General features: G+C 56.2%; 7 protein-coding genes across 7 annotated transcripts; 4 read left to right on the top strand and 3 right to left on the bottom strand.

The window, feature by feature from the left end:
* Positions 1–1521: 1521 nt before the first annotated feature.
* On the bottom strand, positions 1522–9584 carry L226DRAFT_532544 (uncharacterized protein). The gene is made up of 9 exons (XM_067680278.1): positions 9412–9584; positions 8533–9353; positions 8013–8476; positions 7837–7960; positions 7644–7781; positions 7387–7587; positions 4930–7329; positions 4721–4872; positions 1522–4667 (listed from the first exon to the last, which is right to left on the bottom strand). The coding sequence occupies exons 1-9, from the start codon at positions 9443–9445 to the stop codon at positions 1796–1798; spliced, it is 7206 nt and encodes a 2401-aa protein (XP_067538343.1). The 5' UTR covers positions 9446–9584; the 3' UTR covers positions 1522–1795.
* A 214-nt stretch (positions 9585–9798) lies between these two features.
* On the bottom strand, positions 9799–11632 carry L226DRAFT_532545 (3-deoxy-7-phosphoheptulonate synthase). Its single transcript, XM_067680279.1, has 8 exons — positions 11557–11632; positions 11317–11428; positions 11177–11269; positions 10628–11123; positions 10459–10578; positions 10313–10378; positions 10116–10248; positions 9799–10061 (listed from the first exon to the last, which is right to left on the bottom strand). Coding segments are annotated over exons 1-8 (1158 nt in total). The 5' UTR covers positions 11558–11632; the 3' UTR covers positions 9799–9924.
* Positions 11633–12883: 1251 nt separating this feature from the next.
* L226DRAFT_482514 (mitochondrial import inner membrane translocase subunit TIM9) lies at positions 12884–13502 on the top strand. Its single transcript, XM_067676973.1, has 4 exons — positions 12884–13014; positions 13073–13168; positions 13230–13311; positions 13372–13502. Exons 1-4 carry the CDS (start codon positions 12949–12951, stop codon positions 13398–13400), a joined length of 273 nt encoding a protein of 90 aa, XP_067538345.1. The 5' UTR covers positions 12884–12948; the 3' UTR covers positions 13401–13502.
* L226DRAFT_532548 (AhpC-TSA-domain-containing protein) lies at positions 13443–14636 on the bottom strand. The gene is made up of 5 exons (XM_067680280.1): positions 14493–14636; positions 14373–14423; positions 14209–14306; positions 14033–14154; positions 13443–13978 (listed from the first exon to the last, which is right to left on the bottom strand). The coding sequence occupies exons 1-5, from the start codon at positions 14617–14619 to the stop codon at positions 13771–13773; spliced, it is 606 nt and encodes a 201-aa protein (XP_067538346.1). The 5' UTR covers positions 14620–14636; the 3' UTR covers positions 13443–13770.
* A 401-nt stretch (positions 14637–15037) lies between these two features.
* L226DRAFT_331805 (uncharacterized protein) lies at positions 15038–15855 on the top strand. Its single transcript, XM_067674001.1, has one exon. The coding sequence runs from the start codon at positions 15092–15094 to the stop codon at positions 15602–15604; it is 513 nt and encodes a 170-aa protein (XP_067538347.1). The 5' UTR covers positions 15038–15091; the 3' UTR covers positions 15605–15855.
* Positions 15407–18024, top strand: L226DRAFT_532549 (acetyl-CoA synthetase-like protein). The gene is made up of 9 exons (XM_067680281.1): positions 15407–15895; positions 15964–16312; positions 16549–16637; positions 16688–16833; positions 16890–17071; positions 17122–17141; positions 17196–17461; positions 17515–17806; positions 17861–18024. Exons 1-9 carry the CDS (start codon positions 15632–15634, stop codon positions 17957–17959), a joined length of 1707 nt encoding a protein of 568 aa, XP_067538348.1. The 5' UTR covers positions 15407–15631; the 3' UTR covers positions 17960–18024.
* A 157-nt stretch (positions 18025–18181) lies between these two features.
* On the top strand, positions 18182–21531 carry L226DRAFT_532550 (uncharacterized protein). Its single transcript, XM_067680282.1, has 9 exons — positions 18182–18461; positions 18535–18855; positions 18912–19721; positions 19782–19943; positions 20001–20091; positions 20146–20360; positions 20414–20569; positions 20625–20860; positions 20916–21531. The coding sequence occupies exons 1-9, from the start codon at positions 18249–18251 to the stop codon at positions 21073–21075; spliced, it is 2364 nt and encodes a 787-aa protein (XP_067538349.1). The 5' UTR covers positions 18182–18248; the 3' UTR covers positions 21076–21531.
* The last annotated feature ends 77 nt before the right edge of the window (positions 21532–21608 follow it).

Consider the following 21608-nt stretch of genomic DNA (forward strand, 5'->3'; position numbering starts at 1 on the left):
GTGCACACGCATTGTCAGGCAATGCTCAGAATATGCTTTGCTCGTTGCATCCGCGTCGCGCAGATCACACAGAACAGGGAACATCAAGATGAGTCCACTTGAGTTCACTGTTCTTCTCTGCCAGCTCCACCCTCTTCTCCCATGACCCCTCCCACCTCGCCGCCCGAGGTATCGCTGCGACCGCCGGTCCCGTTGCGATTGCGGCTGCAGTAATCTCCTGATCCTCCCGCAATGCAAGTCGCACGAGCAACGAGCTGCAGGGCGTATCTCCAGCGGCACGCCTGGTCCACCCAGTCTCCAGCACAGCGCCCCGGGAGCGTCGCTTCCAATCCCCGGAACCGCCATTCCTGTGCGCGCGCGTCCCTGTTTGGTGCCAAGCTACGGATGCCAGGAACCCCGGGGTCTGTCGAATTCGATAAACCCTCCTCCGAGTCCCGACATGCCGAGTCCGAGGACTGCGATCCGGATCCGGCGTTCTGCGCGATCGCTCTCTATGCGGCTGTGGGCGGTGCACCGTGCCAGCGTGCCTGGCTATCTTTTCTAACTCTCTGACACTGATGTGCGGTGCGGTGCGGCTGTGGGGGGAATCCCCAAGTTCAATGCCATTCTCTGTGTGGACCGTTTCGGCTACTTTTAGCCTATGTTCGTGAGTCGCGAAGTAAGAACCGCCGTCACCGAGCATATTTCGCCCGCTGGGCCTCTACATCTTCAGGGATTGGTACCTTATGTTCTATGTATCGCGGCCATCCGACGGAGGAACATCGACAACAGCAAGTTCTTGACACCCACGAGCAGCCTGACATCTGCCGTAATCCCGACGGTGGCGGACGTGGAAGCCCCGTTTCTGAGCAGACTCAGGCTCCGAGCATGTCCGCCAAATATATGCGTCTATACTTTCTTCCTCGAGTGATCGAGTGCGGGAGCGTCCCCACGGGGCACGTCGGCCATAACATTCTTCATCTTCTTGCGATCGCGACGTATGGTCACGGTAGTTGTGCATATGCAGATGCGCGTTCGTTACCATAGTCCATGCATTTGTGGTTCGAGACATCGGTAGTAACCATCGCCCGTGCCTGTGACCGACTTTCTTCTTTTTCGAGACCTCAGACGGATGTTATGTACCTCTGCAAGAGGTGCATGATGATCCAAGTCCAACTCAATTATCACCGCGACAACGTTAACGTGCCGCCCTTTGCATGAGGACCTGAGCTAAGGTCTCCTCCTCGTACCATATGCCGGTGGACCTTTCTCAGTCATCAAAATTGCTATCTGTTATGGCATTCCTGGCACGCCACACGACTACGCCCGCGCGTGTCGCCGGACGTGCACGCCTCCAGCAGCACAGCTTGTGGTTATGTGCATCACTAGCACTGAACGAGAACAAGGGCAGTTTGGAATTCCTGGCTGAGGCTATAGGACCTCACTCATGCTCGCGGTGGAAGCGCAGTCAATCTGTTGCAGATGCAGCAGTATGATACTGAAGCACGACTCCTTAATGGACGCACAAAGCGCGTCCTAGAAGGGCATGCGCGAAAGCAACTGAAATTCTCTAATGAGCGACGACGGTGACAATCTATGCAAAAAATGCTGGTACTACAGGCGTATGTGAAGCGATCCGAGATGATGAGCGACTAGGCGACTAGTAACTACTGTACAGTACGAGCGAGCGAGCGACGAGTGACGAGTGACGGTGAACGAGAGACGAGATGAGATGAGATCTGAAGAGACGATAAAAAACGAGAGTGATACCGTACGGACGAGTAGAGTGAGAAAATAGTAACGTGAACGAATAAGATTAGTGCGAGCCATGCGCATACGCAACCGCGTTCCCATTGCCGTTCATGAACCTCGCAAAGCTCGGCGAGTCGTACTCGAACAGATCCGAATCCTCCGAGTCCGTCTCCGAGTCCTCCGAGTCCTCATACGTCGGCGACAAGCCCCCCACATTGAACACGTCCACAAACGGCGTCTGCGGCACGTCCCGGTCCCCGCCCTCCGTCGACTTTGCCAGGATCGCCGCGACGCGCGCCTCGAGCTGGCGGTGCGGCACCGAGCCCACGGCCGGGTCCTCCTGGAAAAAGCTGCTCAGCTCGTGCAGGTTCTGCACCATGTCCCCGAGGTCGTCCTCGAGCTGGCTGTGCAGCAGCGCGAGCTCCTCGTCCGGCTGGAAGTCGATCCGCGACGGGCGCAGGTTCCCCTTCCCGAGGTCGAACACCGCCACGACGTTCGCGCGGCACGCGTCCCGCAGCGATTGCGTGTGCGGCACGCACCACCCGGACTCTTGCGGGATGCCGAAGACCTCCGCGACGGACTCGACCTCCTTGACGTTCGCCCGGAGGTGGTGGTGCAGAGACATGCGCAGCACGTGCTTCGCTGCGGGCCCGCCGGAGATCTGCATGGGCTCGTCCAGGACGTCGAGTGCTTGCGAGGCAAGGTCGGTCTCGAGGAGGCGGAGGAGGGGCATGAGCAGCTCCGAACCCAGTCGGTCGACTTGGCTTGCGGTCTCCCGCTGTTGGAAGAGGACCTTGAGGATCTGCATCGTCTGTACACGTAACCACCGTTGCTGGTTCAGCACGAGACCCATGAGAAGCGTGATGACCTCCGTCCAGTGGTCCGAGCCGTAGTGCTCCCGCAGGCTCGCGACAGACTGTCGCAGGAAGTCGTCCTTGGTCCGGAAGCGAGCTTTCGCAAAGGAAGTCATGATGCGCTCGATGCTCGGCCGTTCCTCTTCCTCGGCCAACTGGCTGATGTTGAGCGCGAACTCCTGCAGGGACTCGTCCTTGATGTCTTCAGACATTGCGTGGAGGCACCATGGAAGGGACAGGGTGTAGAGATCCCGAACACGACCCTCAGAAGGATCGATAAGCCTTGAGTCCTTGACCTTTGCGAGACGCTGCAGGACCTTCAACGTAAAGTCGGAAGTAACCGAGGAGCGCAAGCCCATCAGCAGACTGGACTGCAAGGTCGGCGACCCACTCAAGTTCGCTGGCATGTAGGTGAACAGCAGATCGACGGTTTCGGGGTCATCGAGGTCCACCCGCGTGAGCACTGCGTCGAGGAGATGCAGCGAGTGCAAGAACTCTTCTTCGACGGTCGTCGGCAAACATGCCACGGCGCACCAGAACAGCTGTGGGAGTTGCGAGGGATCGAGGTCGACGGAGGATGCGAGGGCGGTCAATGTGGAGATGATCTCGACGTTGAAGCTCTGTATCGCATGGTCCTCGTCCGCGACGGTGTTGGCCAGTCGACCAAGCAGCATGCCGACGTGTGTTGGACCAATGCGTGGCATGAGCGCACGATAGAGCTGCAGCGAACGGAATGCAACTGGGCGTATGGAACAAGCTGTGCCCCAGTTCAGCGCCAGGGTGCCCCACTGCTCGGACAGTGTTGGGAGCAGCGGCTCTACGAGGTCAAGAACAGCGTTACCCAGCCATCGAAGCTTGGCTTCGGCTTCTGTCCCGTTTTCGTCCTCCTTCCACAGCCTAGTCTCCGCCTCCTTCTCCAGATCATGTATGACGGCCTTCAGCTCGGGCCGCGACCGGTGGAGCGAGCGATCCGAGAGTTCGTCGTATCCGGTGAGACAAGCGCGAAGCAGCTGGAAGAGCATATGTCGAGAACGTTGCTGTACAAAAGGCTGGCGATGATCGAGGTGCATGAATAGCGTGTGGAAGAGGACGGGCAGCTGGTCCTGGAATTCCCAGTATCGTTCGATGGCAGTTTCGGATAGGAATAGCAATGCGAACTGGGCGACACCTAGGGATAGTCTGGGCTTCTCGGAAAAGAGGATGTCAAGATCGGACCAAAGCTCAAGGTCTTCGTCATTGGGATGGGCCAGCTTGTGCTCGATGCTAGGCAGCATGCGGGCTGGCTCAATGACGCTGCAGAGCTCCTCTATAATCTGCCTACTGATCGCACTCTGCGAGAGACATGCAACAATCTTGGCCGCACAGTCGATGAACACCGTGCTGCCAACCTTGTGCGATTGCTCCAGCAGGAACCGAATCACCGCATGACCGTTTGACTGGTTGGGAGGGTCCACAAGTCGCATCCAGAGGACGAGAATTTGCTCCGCGTACGTCTCCGAATATCGCATAGTGAGCGCCATGAGATGGTAGATAGCGAGACGCCCTTCCTTCGACAGCCCAGTCTTGTCGTCGGACATGAGGTCGAGGTTCGGCACCCAGTACTCCAGCGTTTGCAGGAGTAACACGATTCCACGCTCGGAGCGGTTGTCGAACACCCTTGGGATCCAGTCGGCCAATTGTGCGAGTACCTTGACGGCCTGATCAGGGTGCTCACCAGCCAGAACGTCGGATACGAGACGATGGGCGTGCAAGTACGTGCTCGGAGCGGAAGTGCCCACAGCAGCTTCGTACTGGGAAAGAGAGATGATCCCCGCCGATTGCTCATGGATTGTCTCGAGCATGTTGAAGGACTGGCGACGGACCTCAAGGAGGGGGTGGCAAAGGTTCGACAACCCCAGGCAGACTACGTGAGCGAAGCTGAAGGCAGTAGCGGCCCCGCTGCATATGGCATCTGCGACGACTTCGAAAAATCGAGCATTGCTGGTGTCCAGTTCCCGACTCGTCACAAATGCTCTTCGCAAGCATTCGTCGAGGAACGCTTCGTTGCAGCGATGGTGTGAAAGCAAAGAACGAAGAGCTTTCCTGCGTAGGAGGATCAATCTAAAGTCATGGCGACGAGGATCAAGGCCACTCACTTCCCGGCTTCCTGATTGGGTTCATGGAATGAAGCCAAGATAGCTGTTAGTCGATCGAGTGTAGGACCGATCTGCAAAGGCTTCACGAAGTCGAGCGCTTGACGATCCGTAGGCGAGCTGTTCTCTACATCAGGGGGGAAGAAGGCCTTTTGCTGCACGCGTGATGTGAGACACAAGCAGAGATTGATAAATCAATGCTGAACACTCACACAAACGGCGGCCATGGCCCCAATAGCCGCGTGAGATAGTGCTCGAGTTTCAAGCTGGAATGTCTGAATGACTTCGGCTTGACTGGCTGCGTCGCCAAACGCCTTCGCTGCCATGGTCTGCATGAACACAAGACGTTTCTTCACGCTGTCTGACTGCTTGCCAAGCTGGCACCACTCCTCGCACATGGTGAACAGGATGAGGTAGAGGTTGGATGGGATGAAGCGATCCGAGTCCTTCAGAGTTGCCAGGGCGTCGAACAGTCGTTCGACGGTACCACAGAAGTACTGTCGCAAGCGTTGCAAGTCCCAGCGATCCCTGTTGTCCGGCGCCGCAAGGAACGCTTGCATATTGCGCACGTACTTCAAGACATACGTGAGGGCTGCCTGCTTTCCTGATGACCGCTGGTCTTGCATCAAGTGCGCTGTGAGGTAGTATATGCGAGCGAGTGCAGTGAGGAAACGCTCCTGTCGCCGCATGCGGCCCTGCATAGGAGCCGCGGCCACACCCTTGGTCCTCGGGTCATCGTAATGCTGGCGAGCCTGAAGCTTGCTCAGGTCTTCAAGCAGATGCGAATATCCGTTGGCAGGGAACGAGCTGATACATGAGACAGCTGCCTCTCGGAAGATGGTGTATTCCGAATCGAGGAACTTGCTCAACGCCCAAAAGAGGTCGTGTGTATTCTGCATCTGCTCCGGTCCAAGATCGGAGTCCGATCGTGCGCGGGAGTGGTCACGAATCCCGCTCATTGTAGGTCTTGAACCCGACACCGACGCCGTCGCGCAGATGAGTTTCAGCCACATGTGCCACTGGCTGATGAAGTCCCTGTTCTCCAACACCAACCGCGACCCATCTCGATCCCCAGATGAACCTGCACGCTGTGGGAGATTACCAGGGAGTCTTGAGTTTACTCCAGCCAGTTGCTGCATGAACTGCGTTCCTCGAGCGGCGGCAGCTACCATCTTCTCGCGAAGACTTGCTCCCATGGCGGGGCCCATGCTCATGCACGCCTGGACGAAAAGAGCGTACACCTCGCGCCAGAGGAACCTGTCTCGGGCGTCATCGCTATCGGCGAGGCGGAGAAGCTTGCCTGTAGGCGACGTTTGTTTCCACAGGGCGAGCCGGCTAAGTTCCTCTCCCTCCAAAGCGTCGTCCAGCCCCCGGAATAGGGTGTCAGGGGTGCCCTCGTCGAAGAAAGCATGAACGAAAGCGAACAATTCGTTGGGCGCCATGGAAGAGGGTGTTGAGGGCTCTGGCTGCATGCGTTCCATCAACCGTTTGAGCAAGCGGAACGTCTTCACGCCGGTTGAGTACGCGTTCGGCTTCCGATGTGCAAGGAGGAACAACGCGCCAGCCTGAATCTCCTCAACCCGAGCAACCACGTTATCTGTCTCCTCCTGTGTCCATGACTGACAGGGCTTCTGTGTAACGTCCTGGACCCAACGGTCGACGAAACTGTACCAGAGGTTCAGAAGACGCATACACTCCACAGGCAAGCGTGGACCATGGCCTTCCTGTGCGATGGAGGCAGGACTGAACAGGAAGGTAGAGAAACGCGATAGAAGGACGGGTGCATGCGTAGAGTCTGCCATAAACCGCTGCAAGGCAAGCGTGGCCGCCTCGCCGATGCTGGGCTCCACATGGATTACGCCACGGATGAGCATGTCGAAGATCTCATCAAGGGAGGTGGAGGGAAGTAGCAGACGCGGCAGGGACTGATATATGGTTTGGAGGACGGTGATGTGGGGGACGTACTGTTCAGGGTACGCCACCGAACCTTCAGGATGATGACGGATGACATAGTTGTGCGTCTCCTCGTACGATGGTCCGAGGCGAGTAGTTGACCACTGATCATCCAGGACGGACCACCTGCCGGCTTGCTGATAGGCTGCGGAAGCAAACTGGTGCAGGCAGGACGTAGCGCGTTCCAAAAAATCCTTCCAGCTCGCCTTAGAACTGACCGATGACGGCAGAGGGTTCGACGAGCTTGGGTAGTCATCTCGAGACGGCATGCTGGAGAAGTCGGAACTAGACGGCCAAACAGGGAGAGGCTCCTCCCGTTCCATAAGATGTATGGAGAGCAATATCGCCTGAATCGCAATGGCTATCCTGTCTGGCAAGAAGTTACCCTGCGATTGCGCATGTACCGCACGTTCTTGCAGCAGTTCGAGGCAGAACTCGCTACCGATGTCGAAGTGTCGAGACAGGACGAAGTGGACCATATAAACGAATGGCTGAAGATGATCATCCTGCTGCGCGATCGGACGGTTGGGCGGGAACAGGTGTTTGAAGATCGTATCGAGCTTGGTGGAGACCGTAGAGAGCGACTCGTGGCAGCGGTACAGATACGTCCATAGCAGCCGGAGCATGCCATTGAGGACCGGTACTCGATATATCCGTTCCTGTATATAGACGTATTAGATTTGCCTCGTCATGACAGGAAAGAAAAGCAGACTCGCCTTCAGCTTGCCGAGACCGGCTTCGAAACAAGCGGTCCAGTTACGGAGGAAGTACTCATTTGGTGCCACACAGAGTGCCGTCACAGCAAGAGGGTATGCAACATGCCAATAGCGAGGCTTCGTCGCCATGTCTCGGGCTTTGGGATAGATGATCTCAATAGCTTTCGCCCAGTCTGGATGGTTAACCTCCGCTTGAGCCGTCTGAAGATCAATGGGTCAGCTGATCACGGACATATAGGTGTCGGGCCTGACAGTACCTTGCCTATGGGGTGCAGGGTCTGCACCAACGTCTCCGCGAAAATGGTCTTAAGACGATTGCCGTGAGCGTTCTCAAAGACCTTGGACAGCGAAGCCAGAAACTCTGCACCCTCTTCGAAGCGTTCAGGTGGCCAGACCTGCCGCAGCATGAGTAATGGTTGGTACCAACATGCGATCTCAACCAAGACTTACATGAATTTGGACATGCTGGAGGCCTTTGACCAGGTTCTCATACTTCATGTCCGCATCTTTTGCTACCTGACCAGCTGCAATGGGTCCTAGCTCAGTCAGAAAGCGGTCCGTAACGCTTTCGAAGCTAGTTTTGATGTCAGCACAACTTCACAGGACTGACATGGGTTGCAGCATACCGGATCTCAGCAAGATGTCCCAGTAGCGCAGCGTGCAGATCCGCTAAGCAGCGATAGTTGGGTGACTGTATGGATAGCTTGGGGTCGTTCCGCTTGAATTGCTCGAAAGTGAGCTCTTCCAAACTGTGTCCGACCAGTTCGGGAAGACCGTCCTTCGTTATGGACCGTGATACTGCTATGAGCGCGCGACACATGATATACACGGATGCAAGCCACTTGCGCTCGTTCAGCGTCTGTGGGATGTCCGGCATCCGTATCGCACGCGAGGAAGATGGTGATTGCGAAAGGTGGTGGCGTAGCAAGTCAGGACTAACAGGGTCGGCTTGACTCTTTCTCCACCGCATGACGGAGTCGACGACGGGTTTGGCATGCCGTTGGGCGATCTTACCCAGCGATGAGAGAATATCATCGAACTTCTCGTCCACGCCTGGAGCGAGATAGTCCTCAAGGTAGACGTCGCGGTCCTGAGTGGACGCGTTAGTTGACCCGGACGGACATGGAGGAGTCATTCACTACGCACCACAGGAAATCGTAAGAATTCGTCAATGTGGGTTTCTGCAGAGGCGGCAAAACGAATGAACACAGCATGCAAGGCGTAGTCAGACGGTGTTCGCGGGTCGGGCGCTATCCTGTCCTCGATGTCGGAGGAAGACCGCTCTTCTGAGAAACCTCCGAAGGCATTAGGCATGGGTGGTAGGGGAGGCGGAGAGGACGAGAAAGGGTACGAGAAGCCATCGCTGCCTGCGTCGGAGGCATGGAAGAGAGAGCCAGAGTGTGAATGCTGGGAGCGTCCATAGTGATGGTCCTTCAACTTCGGCGTACGTGATCGCGCATCTCCACCGCCAGGCGTGGAGGGCCTAAAAGGATGTGGGGGACTAGCGTTCATGGTCTGCGCGCGCTGGGGGACCGGGGGATGCTGCGCGAGAGATGACGTCGACCGATTGAACGGGTCCTTCAGCGCGGGGTACGCCTGACGATCAAGAGGTGGCATTGGGGGAGGGTCATTGAACTTCGCGCTCTTGAACGCATTTCGGAGGGATGCGAAGGAGGACTTCTTCGTAAACGGCGAGCTACTCGTCGTGGCCACAGAAGATTGGGTTGAATGTGTGAATGGGGCCTTGACCTTCCGTGTCGTATATTGCACCGACTGTCCCGAGTCTTGGGAAGTGACTGAGTCTCCGCGCGAGTGGAAGTACGACCCGCCTGGCCGCTCATTCACCGCCTGCGGCGTGAGGATGGTCGGGGACTCCAGTCCGGAGCCCGAGCTGCCCCATAAGTTTGGCTGTTGACTCCGTCCGCCAAACAGAGGCGTTGGGCGATAGTCATCGTCGTCATTAAAGTCTACATGCAAGCGGGTGCCGTCGTAAGCGGCATCCGAGGACAACTGTGTCTGACGTACCGGGTATAGTGATCTGCATCCCGTCTGAACCCATCCTGCACTCCTTTCGCCCTACTCGGCACCTTGATGATCGCCCCAAGGGTGTGTTTGAAGTCGGAAGGCCTAGTGGTCGTCAGCGACTCTAGATCTTCATGGAGGAGGAGGACGAAGTCAAGCAGATGCTGTGTTCCGAGCTGCGACTTCAGTGCAAGAAGTTTCGCAGGCGCCCGTTTGTTCGCGCCCAACTTGAAGGTTGCCGGACTAGGGAGGAACGTCGAACTTCATACTTAGGCCTCACTAGCTTCACTGCTACATGCCACGACCACGAAAACAATCTCGGTTTGTCGAAACCGTGGCCAGTTCATTGGCTGCCTATGCGGAAGCGGCGAAGTTGCCTCGGAACTTGGAGACGGTGATAGCAGTGAAACAAGTTATGTCAAAGCAAGAAAGACATGTTGCACAATCGTACAATCGTACAGATACATGGAATGATACAGAAGATCTACTCTAGCATTGGACTCACAGCAACGATATCTATGCATGTCCGTTCGCTTTGATGCCGTCTGCGCCGATACCGCGCGCTCGGTTGCGAACAAGGGCCCTACGGCCACGCACGCCCTCGCGCAACCGATCGAGCACCGGAACGGTCTGTTCCCAGGAAATGCACGCATCTGTGAAGGCCCGTCAGCACACGTCCGGCGAAGAACGGCGAAGGAGGTACGGACCTGTAACAGATTGACCATACTTCAATCCGGCAGGCCCAGCCACGGGGATATCCTGGCGTCCCTCCACAAGGTTGGATTCGATCATCACACCCATGATCATCGAAGACGTGTCTTCAGACTCAAGCTGCCGCGCCTGCGTGTCACGAACGTGTCAGACTTCCACAGCCAATGCATGGATGAACTCAAGCGGCACTCACGATATCCTCCGCCACCTCAATCTGCTTCACATGCTGCTTCTGGCTGTTCCCATGGCTGCAGTCAATCTAGACGCGGTGAGATTCGTACCAAGGCAGAGGCGGCGGGGTCAATGCGAGGATGTGGTGGAGCGAATGCGAGTGCTTACCATGATCTTCTGCGGGAAACCAGCCTTAGCAAGCTTCTCACCGCACGAACGAACAAACTCCGCTCCGTAATTCGGACCGCTCGTGCCTCCACGTAAGATGACATGAACGTCAGGGTTGCCCTATGCAAGAATTAGCACTGGCGACGTCACTTTGCCGTCCAAGACCCACCTCGGTCTCTACAATACTGCTAAGGCCGCCCTTTCCAACAGAAAGGAAGACATGCGGCCGACTCGCAGCACGGCATGCGTCAATGGCGATGCCGACGGTGCCATCTGTGGAGTTCTTGAAGCCAGTAGGCATGGACAGCGCCGATGTAAGTTCACGATGGACTTGGGACTCCGTCGTCCGGGCTCCGATCGCGCCCCAAGAGACGAGGTCGGCCGTGTACTGCGGAGTAATCGTATCAAGGAACTCGCAGCCCGCAGGCAACCCCATTTTTGCGATATCGAGAAGGAGGGTACGCGCTTTGCGGAGACCCTTGTTGATCTGGAAGCTGCCATTCATCTCTGGGTCGTTGATGAGGCCCTTCCAGCCCACGGTAGTGCGCGGCTTTTCGAAATAGACACGCATGATTATATGCAGGTCATCTTTTGCCTTTTCTGCGTAATCCCGAAGGAGGCGTGCGTACTCGAGCGCGGACTCGACGTTGTGGACCGAGCATGGACTGCGTGAGTGTGAGAGGGAGTCACAGCGAGTCATTACAGAATCCGAGCTCACCCAACGACGACGAGGAGGCGGTCATCTCGCGAATGGAGGATGTTCTCGGTGTGTTTGCGCCCTTCCAATACCGTCTCAGCTGCTGCCAGAGTCCTGAAACCGGATGAGAGACATGACCCATGTAGTGGGACGTGACGTACAACGGGAGGTCTTCCTGGAGGATGGCAGGAGGAATGAGAGGTCGCGTAACTTTCACGCGACGATCCTCGAGTTGTTGGAGAGCATCTCGGACGGTGATGGCCATTTCAGACACTGGTGGAGATTGGACGAAAGGAGGACGGTGAGGGAAGGAGGGCAGGTGTTTGCAGAGTTTGTGCGTTTGCGAAGTTGCGAGGTTTTTGGTTCAGCCTGTGGGCAGTGTAAAGGACTTTTATACGTACTGGTGGGAGGCTCTGCTGAAGTTGTGATGCACCGCACTGGAACCGGCGCAGGACCGGAGGAATTTCTCGAGAAGGTGGTAAAGGAGTGGGAGCGAATCAGAGCGATGAACCCGGATTTTGAGTCATTTAAGCGCGCGCAGAAAGTAACCGATCTCGGTCGCGGTCGCTCTGCGGCGCCAATGTGTGGCGGCGCGGCTGAAGCACCTCCTCCTCGGATCGGAGTAAGTAGGCGTTTAGGCGGCGAAAGGTCGGCGCAGGCGCTCGCCATGCCCTTTTAACCCTCCGAACGGCAGAGACACCACTTGCAGAGCTTATGCACGTCGGAACCATGCGGAGGATCAATGCAGCCTTGACGTATCTTCAATCTTGGTACTCCGAATGGATTATATTGATTTGATTGCGTTCGTTTGACCCGCGGACCCCGGCGGAGAGATTCTAGTATCCAGGGTCAGTGCATCCAGTTTCATGGGGCTACTTGTTGCTGTCGATAGCTGCGAAACGTCTATATGACGCTTGGCATGCGTAATTTGACCGGCCGCAAGTCGAACAAGGTTCGGCTGTATCACCAAGTCGGTGGTATCTTACGCAGCGGCGTGCCATGACGGGCACATCCCACCCACGTTCTGACCAACCAGAAGCGCAATGGACCTTTCGACGAGAACGTCTGGAATGTGCGCGCACAAAGAGCGAGGCCTATCATCCGGGCGCACCTTCAGCGGTGCGCTGTAGACGAGATTGCTATGGGTGAAGGAACGAAGCAGTAATTCAGAACCCACGCCTTCTACCCGTCCGTGGGAGTACACACCTCGCTAAAAGTCCCAAGCACTTCACGTTATAGATCGGTTTGAGCACGATTGACACCTGCGTATCTCCTGTGCTGCATGGCAAAGGACACGTTCGGACCCCATAATTACCACGGCACGTTGGTCATCTCCTCGCCTATCTACCGCAGGGGAGGTGTCTTCAATAATCATATCGTGAGCATAAATGAATACTCATAGGCAATTATCCATACCTAGTCATCGTAGGGGAGAAAGGGTTCGGATTTCCTTGGATGAAAGCCTACACGGACATGTTGCTACAATTGGGCGAGTTAGATGTACTTGTATGTGTATATACTGAGACAAAAAGGCATACCTCATGCAGCAGAAAGGATTATATCCCCCATGGGTACACTTTATGTGCATGCCACACTTCAATCCTTGGCTGAAGGGCAAGACGCGTCGACAATCACGAATGTGTGCGTGTCGCGTGAGTAACGTGATCGCTCAGCACGCGACTGCCACGCGACCCAGACAGGGAGCGCCGGAAGAGCAGACCCGCTTGTGCGTCGTGCTGTCATCACCTAGTTCCTCTCCTCCAAGTCTTCGCTTTCGTCTTCGCTCTGCAGCCATGGACTTCTCTCAGATGAACCCTGCCGAGCAGGCACACATGACCCGGGTGATTGAGAGGAAGCAGGTCCGTTTTGCGCTCTCTCTGGTCATCTATCGTGTGTTTGACGTGCATTGCGATACAGATGCAAGACTTCATGCGCATGTACTCGAACCTGGTCGAGCGGTGTTTCAACGCATGCTGCAACGACTTCACGAGCAAGGCGCTCTCGTCAAAAGAGGTACTGCTTCTATCCACCTGGCGTTGGCACCTCTGTTCCTTACTGACCGGACCAATTGCAGGAGCAATGTGTCCTCAACTGCACCGACAAGTTCCTGAAGCACTCGGAACGGGTGGGCGCGCGGTTTGCAGAGCACAATGCCGGTGCGTTCTATCATTCTTCTATGTTCACGACTGTCATTCAACTGTGTCCGCTTCACCCAGAGATGATGAATTCAGCCGTGCAGAAATGACATGCTGACGCCGCTGTCCTGCCACGTCCACGGTTTCTCATGTATCGTATAGCCTGCCTGCTCCAGCAAGTATAATATCTCCATAATCATGCACTCGTCATCTGCAAGTTGCGCGTGCCTACTCATCAAGCAATCGAACCCCACCGCCCCGTCCTTCCCTGCAAATGGCAGAAGCGCAACCGTCAATGGGGCGAAGATATCTCCAACTAGGATTGTGATACAAGGTGTGATTAGGTTTGCATTACACAGGTGTATGGTAGGTACGTGTCAATAGGACGCAGGCATAGATCGGAAGGACACCGCAACCGCAAAATTGCCAGACAGGAACTTCGAACACGGGAGAACAACACACAGTACCTCAAGCTCATACTCAAGCCTGCACCGCTTCAGCAGCCCTGCCCAGCTCGTCAATAGACGGTCCCTCGGGTGCGGCTACTTCGGGCGTTGCAGCTGCTGCTTCCGCGGCAGGAGCCTCTGCGGGCGTAGCTGCCTTCTTCTCTTCCGCCTCGAGCTTGTCGAGCCACTTCGACACAAACTTCACGTGTGCGGAGTAGTTGACCGTGGTATCAAGCAGGTCTCTGTACCGACCCTGCGTCAAAATCCGCTGGCGGCACGCAAGTAGAGTTGCTTACCTCACAGTCCCTTTAGAGTCGATGATGAAGGTGACACGGGCGGTCTCCGCCAGGCCGAAAAGTCCCTTTCCAACGTGGTAGGCCTTGCGCGCCTCACCCTTCGCATCGCTCAAGACAGGGTACTGAAGCATCCGAGTTTAGCTGGGTGGTTCAGAGAATTGGTGCGGAACACCTACGGTCAGCTTCTGTTTCTCAACAAACTCCTTCTGCTTGTCGACAGGGTCCGAGGATACACCAACAATCTCCACTTTGGTCCTCTTGAACAAGTCCTTATCTGCAGATTGCCAGATGGTCAGATCCCCTCCAGAATGTTTTCAACCCAGCTCTGATGGATTCTCACCTGCCAGTGCGTCGCGGAACTGACATGCCTCCTTCGTGCACCCATAGGAACCTGCGCAGACAATGAGCGCGGAACTACACCGGTAGCTCGTTGGGCGGTGGGTTTGATTTTTCCACTTACCTGACTTTGGGTAGAAGAACAACGCCACCGGGACGCCCTTTGCCCCAGGGGTCAGGGAGTACGTCTCCCCATCCGCTCCGGGCAGGGAGAACGACGGGGCGGGCTTGCCGATGAGAGGGTGCACCATGGTATCAGTCGTGACGTCGTTACAAGGTCGTAAGTGTAGGCTTGTCGAAGTGAGAGCCTAATGCTAAGTGGCGGAATGGAGCTGAGAGTCGGGGCATGGGTACGAGCATGGTGGGCCTTTATAAGGTTGGCGATGGAGAATCCGGACCAGCCGACAGCCTGGAGTGCTTCTGAGACCGGCCGCGCGCATCCAACGCGGAGACCGCACCCTCGGATGTTGTCATGGTTCGATGACAACGCGCTTCGATCGTTCCAGACAGCTCTCTCGAGGCATGTGTGTGAAGGTGTAGCATCCAGCGAGAAGGTCCTGAACCGACGCATTTCTCTTGAGTGTAGCGGCGGGTCCAGGGCAAGTCTATAAGTAACGGTGTTTGGTCAACAAGAAAGCCTACGTCAATATGCAGGTCATGGGTCCATACCTATGATCGAATGTTTTCAAGTCGCGATCTGATCTGGGACTTGACCATACTGGTATGTGGGGATGTTGCGGGGTTGATCTTCGGGTTGCCGAGGGTATCAGCTGCAGTGATATTCATCGACTCCGACTCACACCTTGCCCGGTCTACTCGTCTTGTTCCACGAAACACCAGTATAAGTATGCTCATGTACTACCGTCTTACTTCTTCGGTTCTCCCAACAATCATCCTGACGAAATCACCGCCGGTGTAAGACCGCAGCCCGGAAGCACGGACTCCGTCCTCCTATTGGGAGACTCTCGGGCCGCCAGACACATCCGTTATTTGCGCCTTCAGGGACCTACTCAGCAACATTCTCACCATCCCGGACATCTGATCATCGACAGCACGTACCCGGCTCAGAGGTCGCCGGAATGCGCTCACAAGCCGGGCGGTCTACCTACCATGGTCGTGCGCGGGCACCTACAAAGGTCCCTAAGTCATTGCCTTGACTCTTGGACTCTCTCTCCCAGCACGACCCGCCTTGCGCCCGCGACTACCGCGACGGTAACATACAGGAGGCTTCCCTAGACTATCACACACTCTCGGATTTTCGAAATGCATCACAAGTCGCCCTTCCCGCCGCTCCCGCCCGTGCCGGACCAGAACGTGCACGACTTCATGTTCAGCTCGCCCGCCCTCACGGATCCGCAGGACAAGCTCCTCCTCATTGACCCGCTCAATGGCAAGAAATGGTGGAGGGACGAGTTCAAGGAGCGTGTATATGACTGTGCGACTGCGTTGGTGACTCCGGTCACAGAAGGCGGTCTGGGGTTCTCGCCGGAGGGGGAGATGGTTGGGATTATGAGCACGAACTGCCTCGTGAGTACCTCAATCTTTCGTCTCGACTCCGACGTACAACTGCATCCCTGACTGGACGGAACCCGAAGGAATACATCACCGTTGTCCATTCGCTGCTCAGGGTCGCGATCCCCTTCTCGTTGATTCCCTCCGGTGCGACCGCCTTCGAGCTCGACCACCTGTTCCGCACGTCGGAGGCGACGCGTTTGTTCGTACACCCAACTCTGCTCCCGCAGGCGTTGGAGGCGGCGCAGAAGCTTGGGCTTCCGGATGACCGGGTGTACATCCTAGAAGGCCGTGTGCAAGGGCGCGTCACGCTGGCGGACGCCATCCACGAAGTCAGGAAGCGGAACGTCCCTCGGGTGCCTTCAAAGCCTGTTAAGCGGGACACTCTGGGTTATCTCGTGTTCTCGAGCGGAACGAGCGGATTACCTAAAGGTAAGTTCATTCAGTCTCCAGGTTCGCGGGTAGTCTCGTCCCCATTTGTTCTGGCGCCAAGACCCAAATACACCAGACGTCTATGTTCCATGGCTCCCTTTCTGTGGCGCTCAAGCATGCTCATTGCTTCCCTTCTGAGCATGTGGGCGCGAGCTATTGAACGTTGTCCTCCGGGGCCGAGACTATCCGCGAGAGACGGTTGAATTCAGAGGGACTCACCCGTCGGGTGCTTGCAGCTGTAATGGTTTCACAGCGCAACGTTATAGTGAGCATGATACAGGCGGCCGTAGTGGCTACCCTGGATGCTCCCAAACCTATCTTAGAAGTAAGTCTTAACGTCCACCACAAGCGGGACGCTAATTGACTCGTTCTCAGACATATCCTCCTGTCACCCTTGGCTTTCTGCCGATCTATCATTCCTACGGCCTGCACTTTGTCGCCCTGAGGACTGTATGGCAGACCATACCGGTCGTCTTGATCCCTAGGTGGAACATCGATCTGGTCCTTGATCTTATACCTAAGTAAGGACCTCCGCCAAAAATCTACCCTTTCAGCCGCTAATGCCGGTACTCCTTAGGTATCGTATCTCGATATTGACGATGACGCCCCCGGCGATTCTTCAATTTGTCAACCATAAACGCATCAAGGAGGTTGATCTCAGCTCCCTTGTAACCACTGGGAGTGGTGCCGCACACTTGCCACAGAAGCTGGCGAAGGCGTACTCAAGCTTGTTCAAGCATGTTGAATCAGTGACTGAAGGTGCGTCTCCGCCGCTATCGTGATGTGTAACCGCTGATCTCATGGCGTAGGTTACGGAATGTCGGAATGCGTGAGCACTTCATACTCTCCGGCGCGATGCGGCTTACGAATCCAACCCTCACAGACCATATCAGCGACTCGAGCAGCGCCTCCCCAGTATGGTGGGTTGAAGCCAGGTAGCGTGGGTTTGCTACTTCCAGGGGTGGAGGCACGTATTGTTCGCGACGATGGCACGCTTGCTGGATACAACGAGCCCGGCGAACTGTGGCTTAAGGGCGAGAACATCGCGCTAGGCTACTGGCGCAACGAGAAGGCCACGAAGGAGACGTTCGGTGATGGCTGGCTCCGTACTGGCGATCGTTTCCGTATAGACGAGGACGGTAACCTTTAGTGAGTGGCCGTTTTAAAACTCTCGTGGAAGCCGTGCTGATGGTTATCTCTAGTTTCGTAGAGCGCTCGAAGGACGTGTTGAAGGTGTCTGGGACGCAGGTGTCTCCGACGGAGATCGAGAACGCACTCTTAGCGTATCCTGAAAGGCTGATCTCGGACGTCGCTGTTGCGGGTGTCACTGGCGGACGGACTAAAGACGAGAAGGTTCCCCGGGCTTGGGTGGTACTTTCTGAAGAGGGCCGCACAAAGGGAGAGCGTGCCGTCGTGGAAGAGCTACATGCGTGGGTGCAGAAGAACCTCAGCAAATTCAAATGGCTGAGGGGCGGCATTGAGATCGTGGACGAGGTGTGTTTTGGCCTTTACATCTCCCTTGAATTAGACTCTTATGACATCGGATAGATCCCGAAGAACCCCACAGGGAAGGTCCTGCGCCGGGTGCTGCAGGAACGCTACGAGCAACAGCTGAAGGCGCAACAAGCACCTCAAGCCAAGCTGTAATCATGACATCCACGGACACTACTTGGTTTATACTGTACTTCTAGTTGTATTGCTCTGTACGAATCATAAATGATAACACATGATGCATGAGTGTCCGTCCGCTGCTACATGCACCCCTCCAAAGGCATGGAATACAGTACTTGCCTTTTGGGGCGGGCGCGCTGTGTGACGCAATATCCAAGTCCGAGTCTCGCCCACTCTGGCTCCTGGTCCTCCCTCTGCTTGCTGCACTTCCATTAACTTCCCCCAACTCCCTGCTACTCATCTGCTATATTTGCTGCTACTCGCAATGGGTGGCGACGACACGAAACGATCATCAAAGCACAAGCACCGTCATGAAAAGGACGACCGCGGGCACAAGAGCAAGCGGAAACACAAGTCGGACGACAGCAGTAGGAAGCGGTCGCGGAAGGATGACGCGGACCACTTGCACATAGTGGACGAGGACCCTGCCGACGATGACATGTGGGTCGAGAAAAACATCGACATGGATGGCGAGAGGGTGCGTGGCTCGACTTCGTCGTGAACAACAGAGCTATGTCCTGACGTCGCGGGTGTGCTCTGTTGCTCGACAGCCAATTGCGACGGACATACCATCTGCTGCGGACCTCGAAATAAAGAGCAGAGCAGAGGAACGTCCGGGAGACCCGCCCTTGCCTCCGCCTCTGCGCACGGAGACGGTGTTGCGGCGGGATGAGTGGATGCTCATGCCAGAGACCACTCCCGTCGTCCCCGCGTCCTCATCCGCCGACGTACCTGTCAGCGAAGATCCCACAGACGGTTACGGAGAGACTTCAGCAAATACGCGGACCACGGGAGGTGCAGTGGACTTCTTCTCCAGCTTGGGCACCGAGAGGAAGAAGAAGCCAACCCCCAACAAGCCCAACCCCGACAAAGTGAGCCTTGCTCGCCGTTCTACTGTGTTGGCAAATGACGCTCATCTTTACTGCAGCCGTTTATCAGTCACAAGGAGCTGAACACCGCGCTCAAGGAAGGGCGGAGTGTCGACGACATCCCGGAAGCTCCAAAGAAAGCTGTCGTGGCTGGTGGCCCTGGCTCGCAATGGCGCATGATGAAGCTAAGGAGAGTCTACGAGACAGCAGAAGAAGAGGGGAAGTCGGTCGAAGAGGTGGCCATCGACCGGTTTGGTTCGCTCGAGGCGTTCGAGGAGGCCAAGGAGGAGCGGCGAATCCTGGACGAAAGAGAGGGGAAGCGTGCATCGCGGGGTAGAGAACAGAAGGGCAAGGGGACTGCGTCGTCGGAAGGTGAGCGGCGGCTCATGTTCACGGACTTCTCCACCCCAAGCGGAGGGACCAGTCGAAGCGAGTCGTTTCGTAGGCCGGATTTGGATCGCAGTGGGCCCTCGACACCTGGGATCTCCGAGGCCAAGAAGCTGGAGCCTTCGCGCCTCGGTCAGACTACTGGGACTGCGCTCGCGCAGACTCGGACGCCAATTCCATCCGCGATGACGCCGACGTTGACGTCCACGGGCAAGAGACGTGCGATGTCGCCGTCGTCGCTCAACAAGCTTCAGGCGAAGGTCCTTCGTGCGAAATTGACAAACGCATCCAACGCGGCGGAGCTGGAGAAGGAGTACGAGCAAGAACTCAGGAGGGCGAACGGGGACGACGTCGGGGAAGATAACGTTCGGACGAGGGTGGAGGTGCTCCCGACGCTGGACATCCACGGACGGCTGTACGATGTCGGAACTGGCAAGGGCGATGGTCCTCTGCCGCCTGGGAACCGTAAACCGAAAGACAAGGTACGCATTTCGTCGATACTTGGTCGTAGGGACGTGACAGACTCTACATAGGTTGAACAGCGGGACCCGAAGACGGGCGAGATGGTCCGGGTGGATCCTGACGACGACGAGATCACGCTTGGGGAGATGCTCAGGGAAGAGAGGTTCGGTGCTGGTATGGCTGACCAGAAGAACCTCGACGCGGAGTTTGCCCGCGCTATCATGACCGACGGAGGCTTCCAGGTTCGTGCACCGGTGCTTAGCTCAGCTTGAAACTGGCATCTGAGATATTTTGTGCAGAACAACGAGGACTACATGGATGAGAACGCGGACAAGCTCGCCAGGAAGAAGATGCGTGCTGACTTCATGAAGCGGCAGTTCGCTATTAATGGTACGTGTGCACGCCCTTGACACCACCGAGCCAGACAGCTCATCCATGTTTCAGACTACAAGAAGACCATGAAGGTTCTCGCATCGTGTCCATTCTGCTACGGGGAGGATGACTCGTTGCCAAAAGCACCCATCGTTGCAATGGGCACCCGGGTCTACCTCTCGTGCACTCTCAACGAGGAATTGACCGAGGGCCATTGTTTGGTAGTCCCTATCGCGCATCACTTGTCGACTTTAGAGGGCGACGATGATATGTGGGATGAAGTGCGGGTATGTTGTCTCCGAGTCGCTATGTGATGTCCATCCTCACTTGATCCATACAGAACTTCATGAAGTGTCTTATGCGCATGTTCGCCGAAGAAGACAAAGGTGTCGTGTTCTACGAGACGGTCTTGTCTATCAAGGCTCAGAAGCATACGTGTATCGAGTGTGTGCCCTTGCCGTGGGAGCAGTTCGAGCTCATCCCTGGGTACTTCAAGGTACGTCTCCACTAATTGTTATCAAGTGACCGGAACTCATGCAGGCGCATTGCAGGAATCGATCCTCATGTCGGAGGCCGAGTGGTCCCAGCACAAGAAGTTGATCGACTTCTCGGCTCGGCCTGGAGGGTTCCGCCGAGCCATGGTTCCGAACCTTCCGTACTTCATGGTCCAGTTCGACTACAAGGGCGAGAAGGGTTACGGTCACGTCATCGAAGGGACGAGCGAAGTGTCGGGTAACGGAGATGAGGACGTCGACGAGGGCGAGAAGGGTGGCGGCGAGTTCCCTCGGTGAGTCCACACTGCCATATTAGCCAGATCAACCAACACCTGAGACTGTGTTTAGGTGGTTCGCTGCAGAAATTATCGGCAACCTGCTCGACGTGGAGCCACGCAAGTGGAGGCGGCCGCGCCGCATTGAGTTCCGGCAGAACAGGGAGCGGGTGAAGAAATTCAAGCAGAAATACGACAAGTTCGACTGGACAGGAATGATCGAGCGATCGTAACGGTGCAAACTAATCATCGACACACGTTAACATTGCTAGCGACTGTATCAGTATTGTACACTAGATCAACCAGCCTTATTCGCCCACTACCTGGCTGACTTGAAGCTCGAGACAGGATTCGGATGGCTTCCGCATAGGACAAAAGGGCGACGACGCCTTCATGCCTCGCTCTACCCATCGCGGATCCTACCGACGTTCAGGCCACCGTCAATAGCGAGACCGAACTTTCAACGCTACCAGAAGCAGAGTCACGATTCAATATCAAGCGTTGAGGGTACTAGCCAGTTCCTCATCGCTCCCGGCGCTCCGTCGTTGGCAGCACGGCCGTCGGATCCGTTAACATCTTAGCGCATTCATTCCCGTGGCGTCCGCGCCATACGCTTGGGTCCGAGGTATACAGAACGAAGGGGGCTCGTTGAGGGTGACGCGCTCTACCGCTATGTTTGTCTTCACCCCTTGCTTGCCGACTGTTGCAGTGTGCATTCGATGCAGCCTTGGGTACCCCCAAGAGTCCGCTGCGGCGTCAGCGCGGC

Source organism: Lentinus tigrinus (genome assembly GCF_003813185.1).
Source record: "Lentinus tigrinus ALCF2SS1-7 unplaced genomic scaffold L226scaffold_6, whole genome shotgun sequence".
In the NCBI taxonomy this organism is placed as follows: Eukaryota; Fungi; Basidiomycota; class Agaricomycetes; order Polyporales; family Polyporaceae; genus Lentinus; species Lentinus tigrinus.

Coding starts and splice junctions, on each gene's coding strand:
- L226DRAFT_532544 (XM_067680278.1), bottom strand. CDS start 9,445: ATGGGTTCAGACGGGATGCAGATCACTATACCCG. Junction 7,782..7,836: donor TCCAGCATGTCCAAATTCAT/GTAAGTCTTGGT, acceptor ATGCTGCGGCAG/GTCTGGCCACCTGAACGCTT. Junction 4,873..4,929: donor GGGCCATGGCCGCCGTTTGT/GTGAGTGTTCAG, acceptor TCACGCGTGCAG/CAAAAGGCCTTCTTCCCCCC.
- L226DRAFT_532545 (XM_067680279.1), bottom strand. Junction 11,124..11,176: donor CGCCTCCTCGTCGTCGTTGG/GTGAGCTCGGAT, acceptor ACACTCACGCAG/TCCATGCTCGGTCCACAACG. Junction 10,062..10,115: donor GTATGGTCAATCTGTTACAG/GTCCGTACCTCC, acceptor GGGCCTTCACAG/ATGCGTGCATTTCCTGGGAA.
- L226DRAFT_482514 (XM_067676973.1), top strand. CDS start 12,949: ATGGACTTCTCTCAGATGAACCCTGCCGAGCAGGCACACATGACCCGG. Junction 13,169..13,229: donor AGGCGCTCTCGTCAAAAGAG/GTACTGCTTCTA, acceptor GACCAATTGCAG/GAGCAATGTGTCCTCAACTG. Junction 13,312..13,371: donor GTTTGCAGAGCACAATGCCG/GTGCGTTCTATC, acceptor CGCTTCACCCAG/AGATGATGAATTCAGCCGTG.
- L226DRAFT_532548 (XM_067680280.1), bottom strand. CDS start 14,619: ATGGTGCACCCTCTCATCGGCAAGCCCGCCCCGTCGTTCTCCCTGCCC. Junction 14,155..14,208: donor TTGAGAAACAGAAGCTGACC/GTAGGTGTTCCG, acceptor CGGATGCTTCAG/TACCCTGTCTTGAGCGATGC. Junction 13,979..14,032: donor GACTCTAAAGGGACTGTGAG/GTAAGCAACTCT, acceptor GGGTCGGTACAG/AGACCTGCTTGATACCACGG.
- L226DRAFT_331805 (XM_067674001.1), top strand. CDS start 15,092: ATGTGGGGATGTTGCGGGGTTGATCTTCGGGTTGCCGAGGGTATCAGC.
- L226DRAFT_532549 (XM_067680281.1), top strand. CDS start 15,632: ATGCATCACAAGTCGCCCTTCCCGCCGCTCCCGCCCGTGCCGGACCAG. Junction 17,462..17,514: donor GACGAGGACGGTAACCTTTA/GTGAGTGGCCGT, acceptor GGTTATCTCTAG/TTTCGTAGAGCGCTCGAAGG. Junction 17,807..17,860: donor GCATTGAGATCGTGGACGAG/GTGTGTTTTGGC, acceptor GACATCGGATAG/ATCCCGAAGAACCCCACAGG.
- L226DRAFT_532550 (XM_067680282.1), top strand. CDS start 18,249: ATGGGTGGCGACGACACGAAACGATCATCAAAGCACAAGCACCGTCAT. Junction 19,722..19,781: donor ACCGTAAACCGAAAGACAAG/GTACGCATTTCG, acceptor TAGGTTGAACAG/CGGGACCCGAAGACGGGCGA. Junction 20,092..20,145: donor GCGGCAGTTCGCTATTAATG/GTACGTGTGCAC, acceptor TCCATGTTTCAG/ACTACAAGAAGACCATGAAG.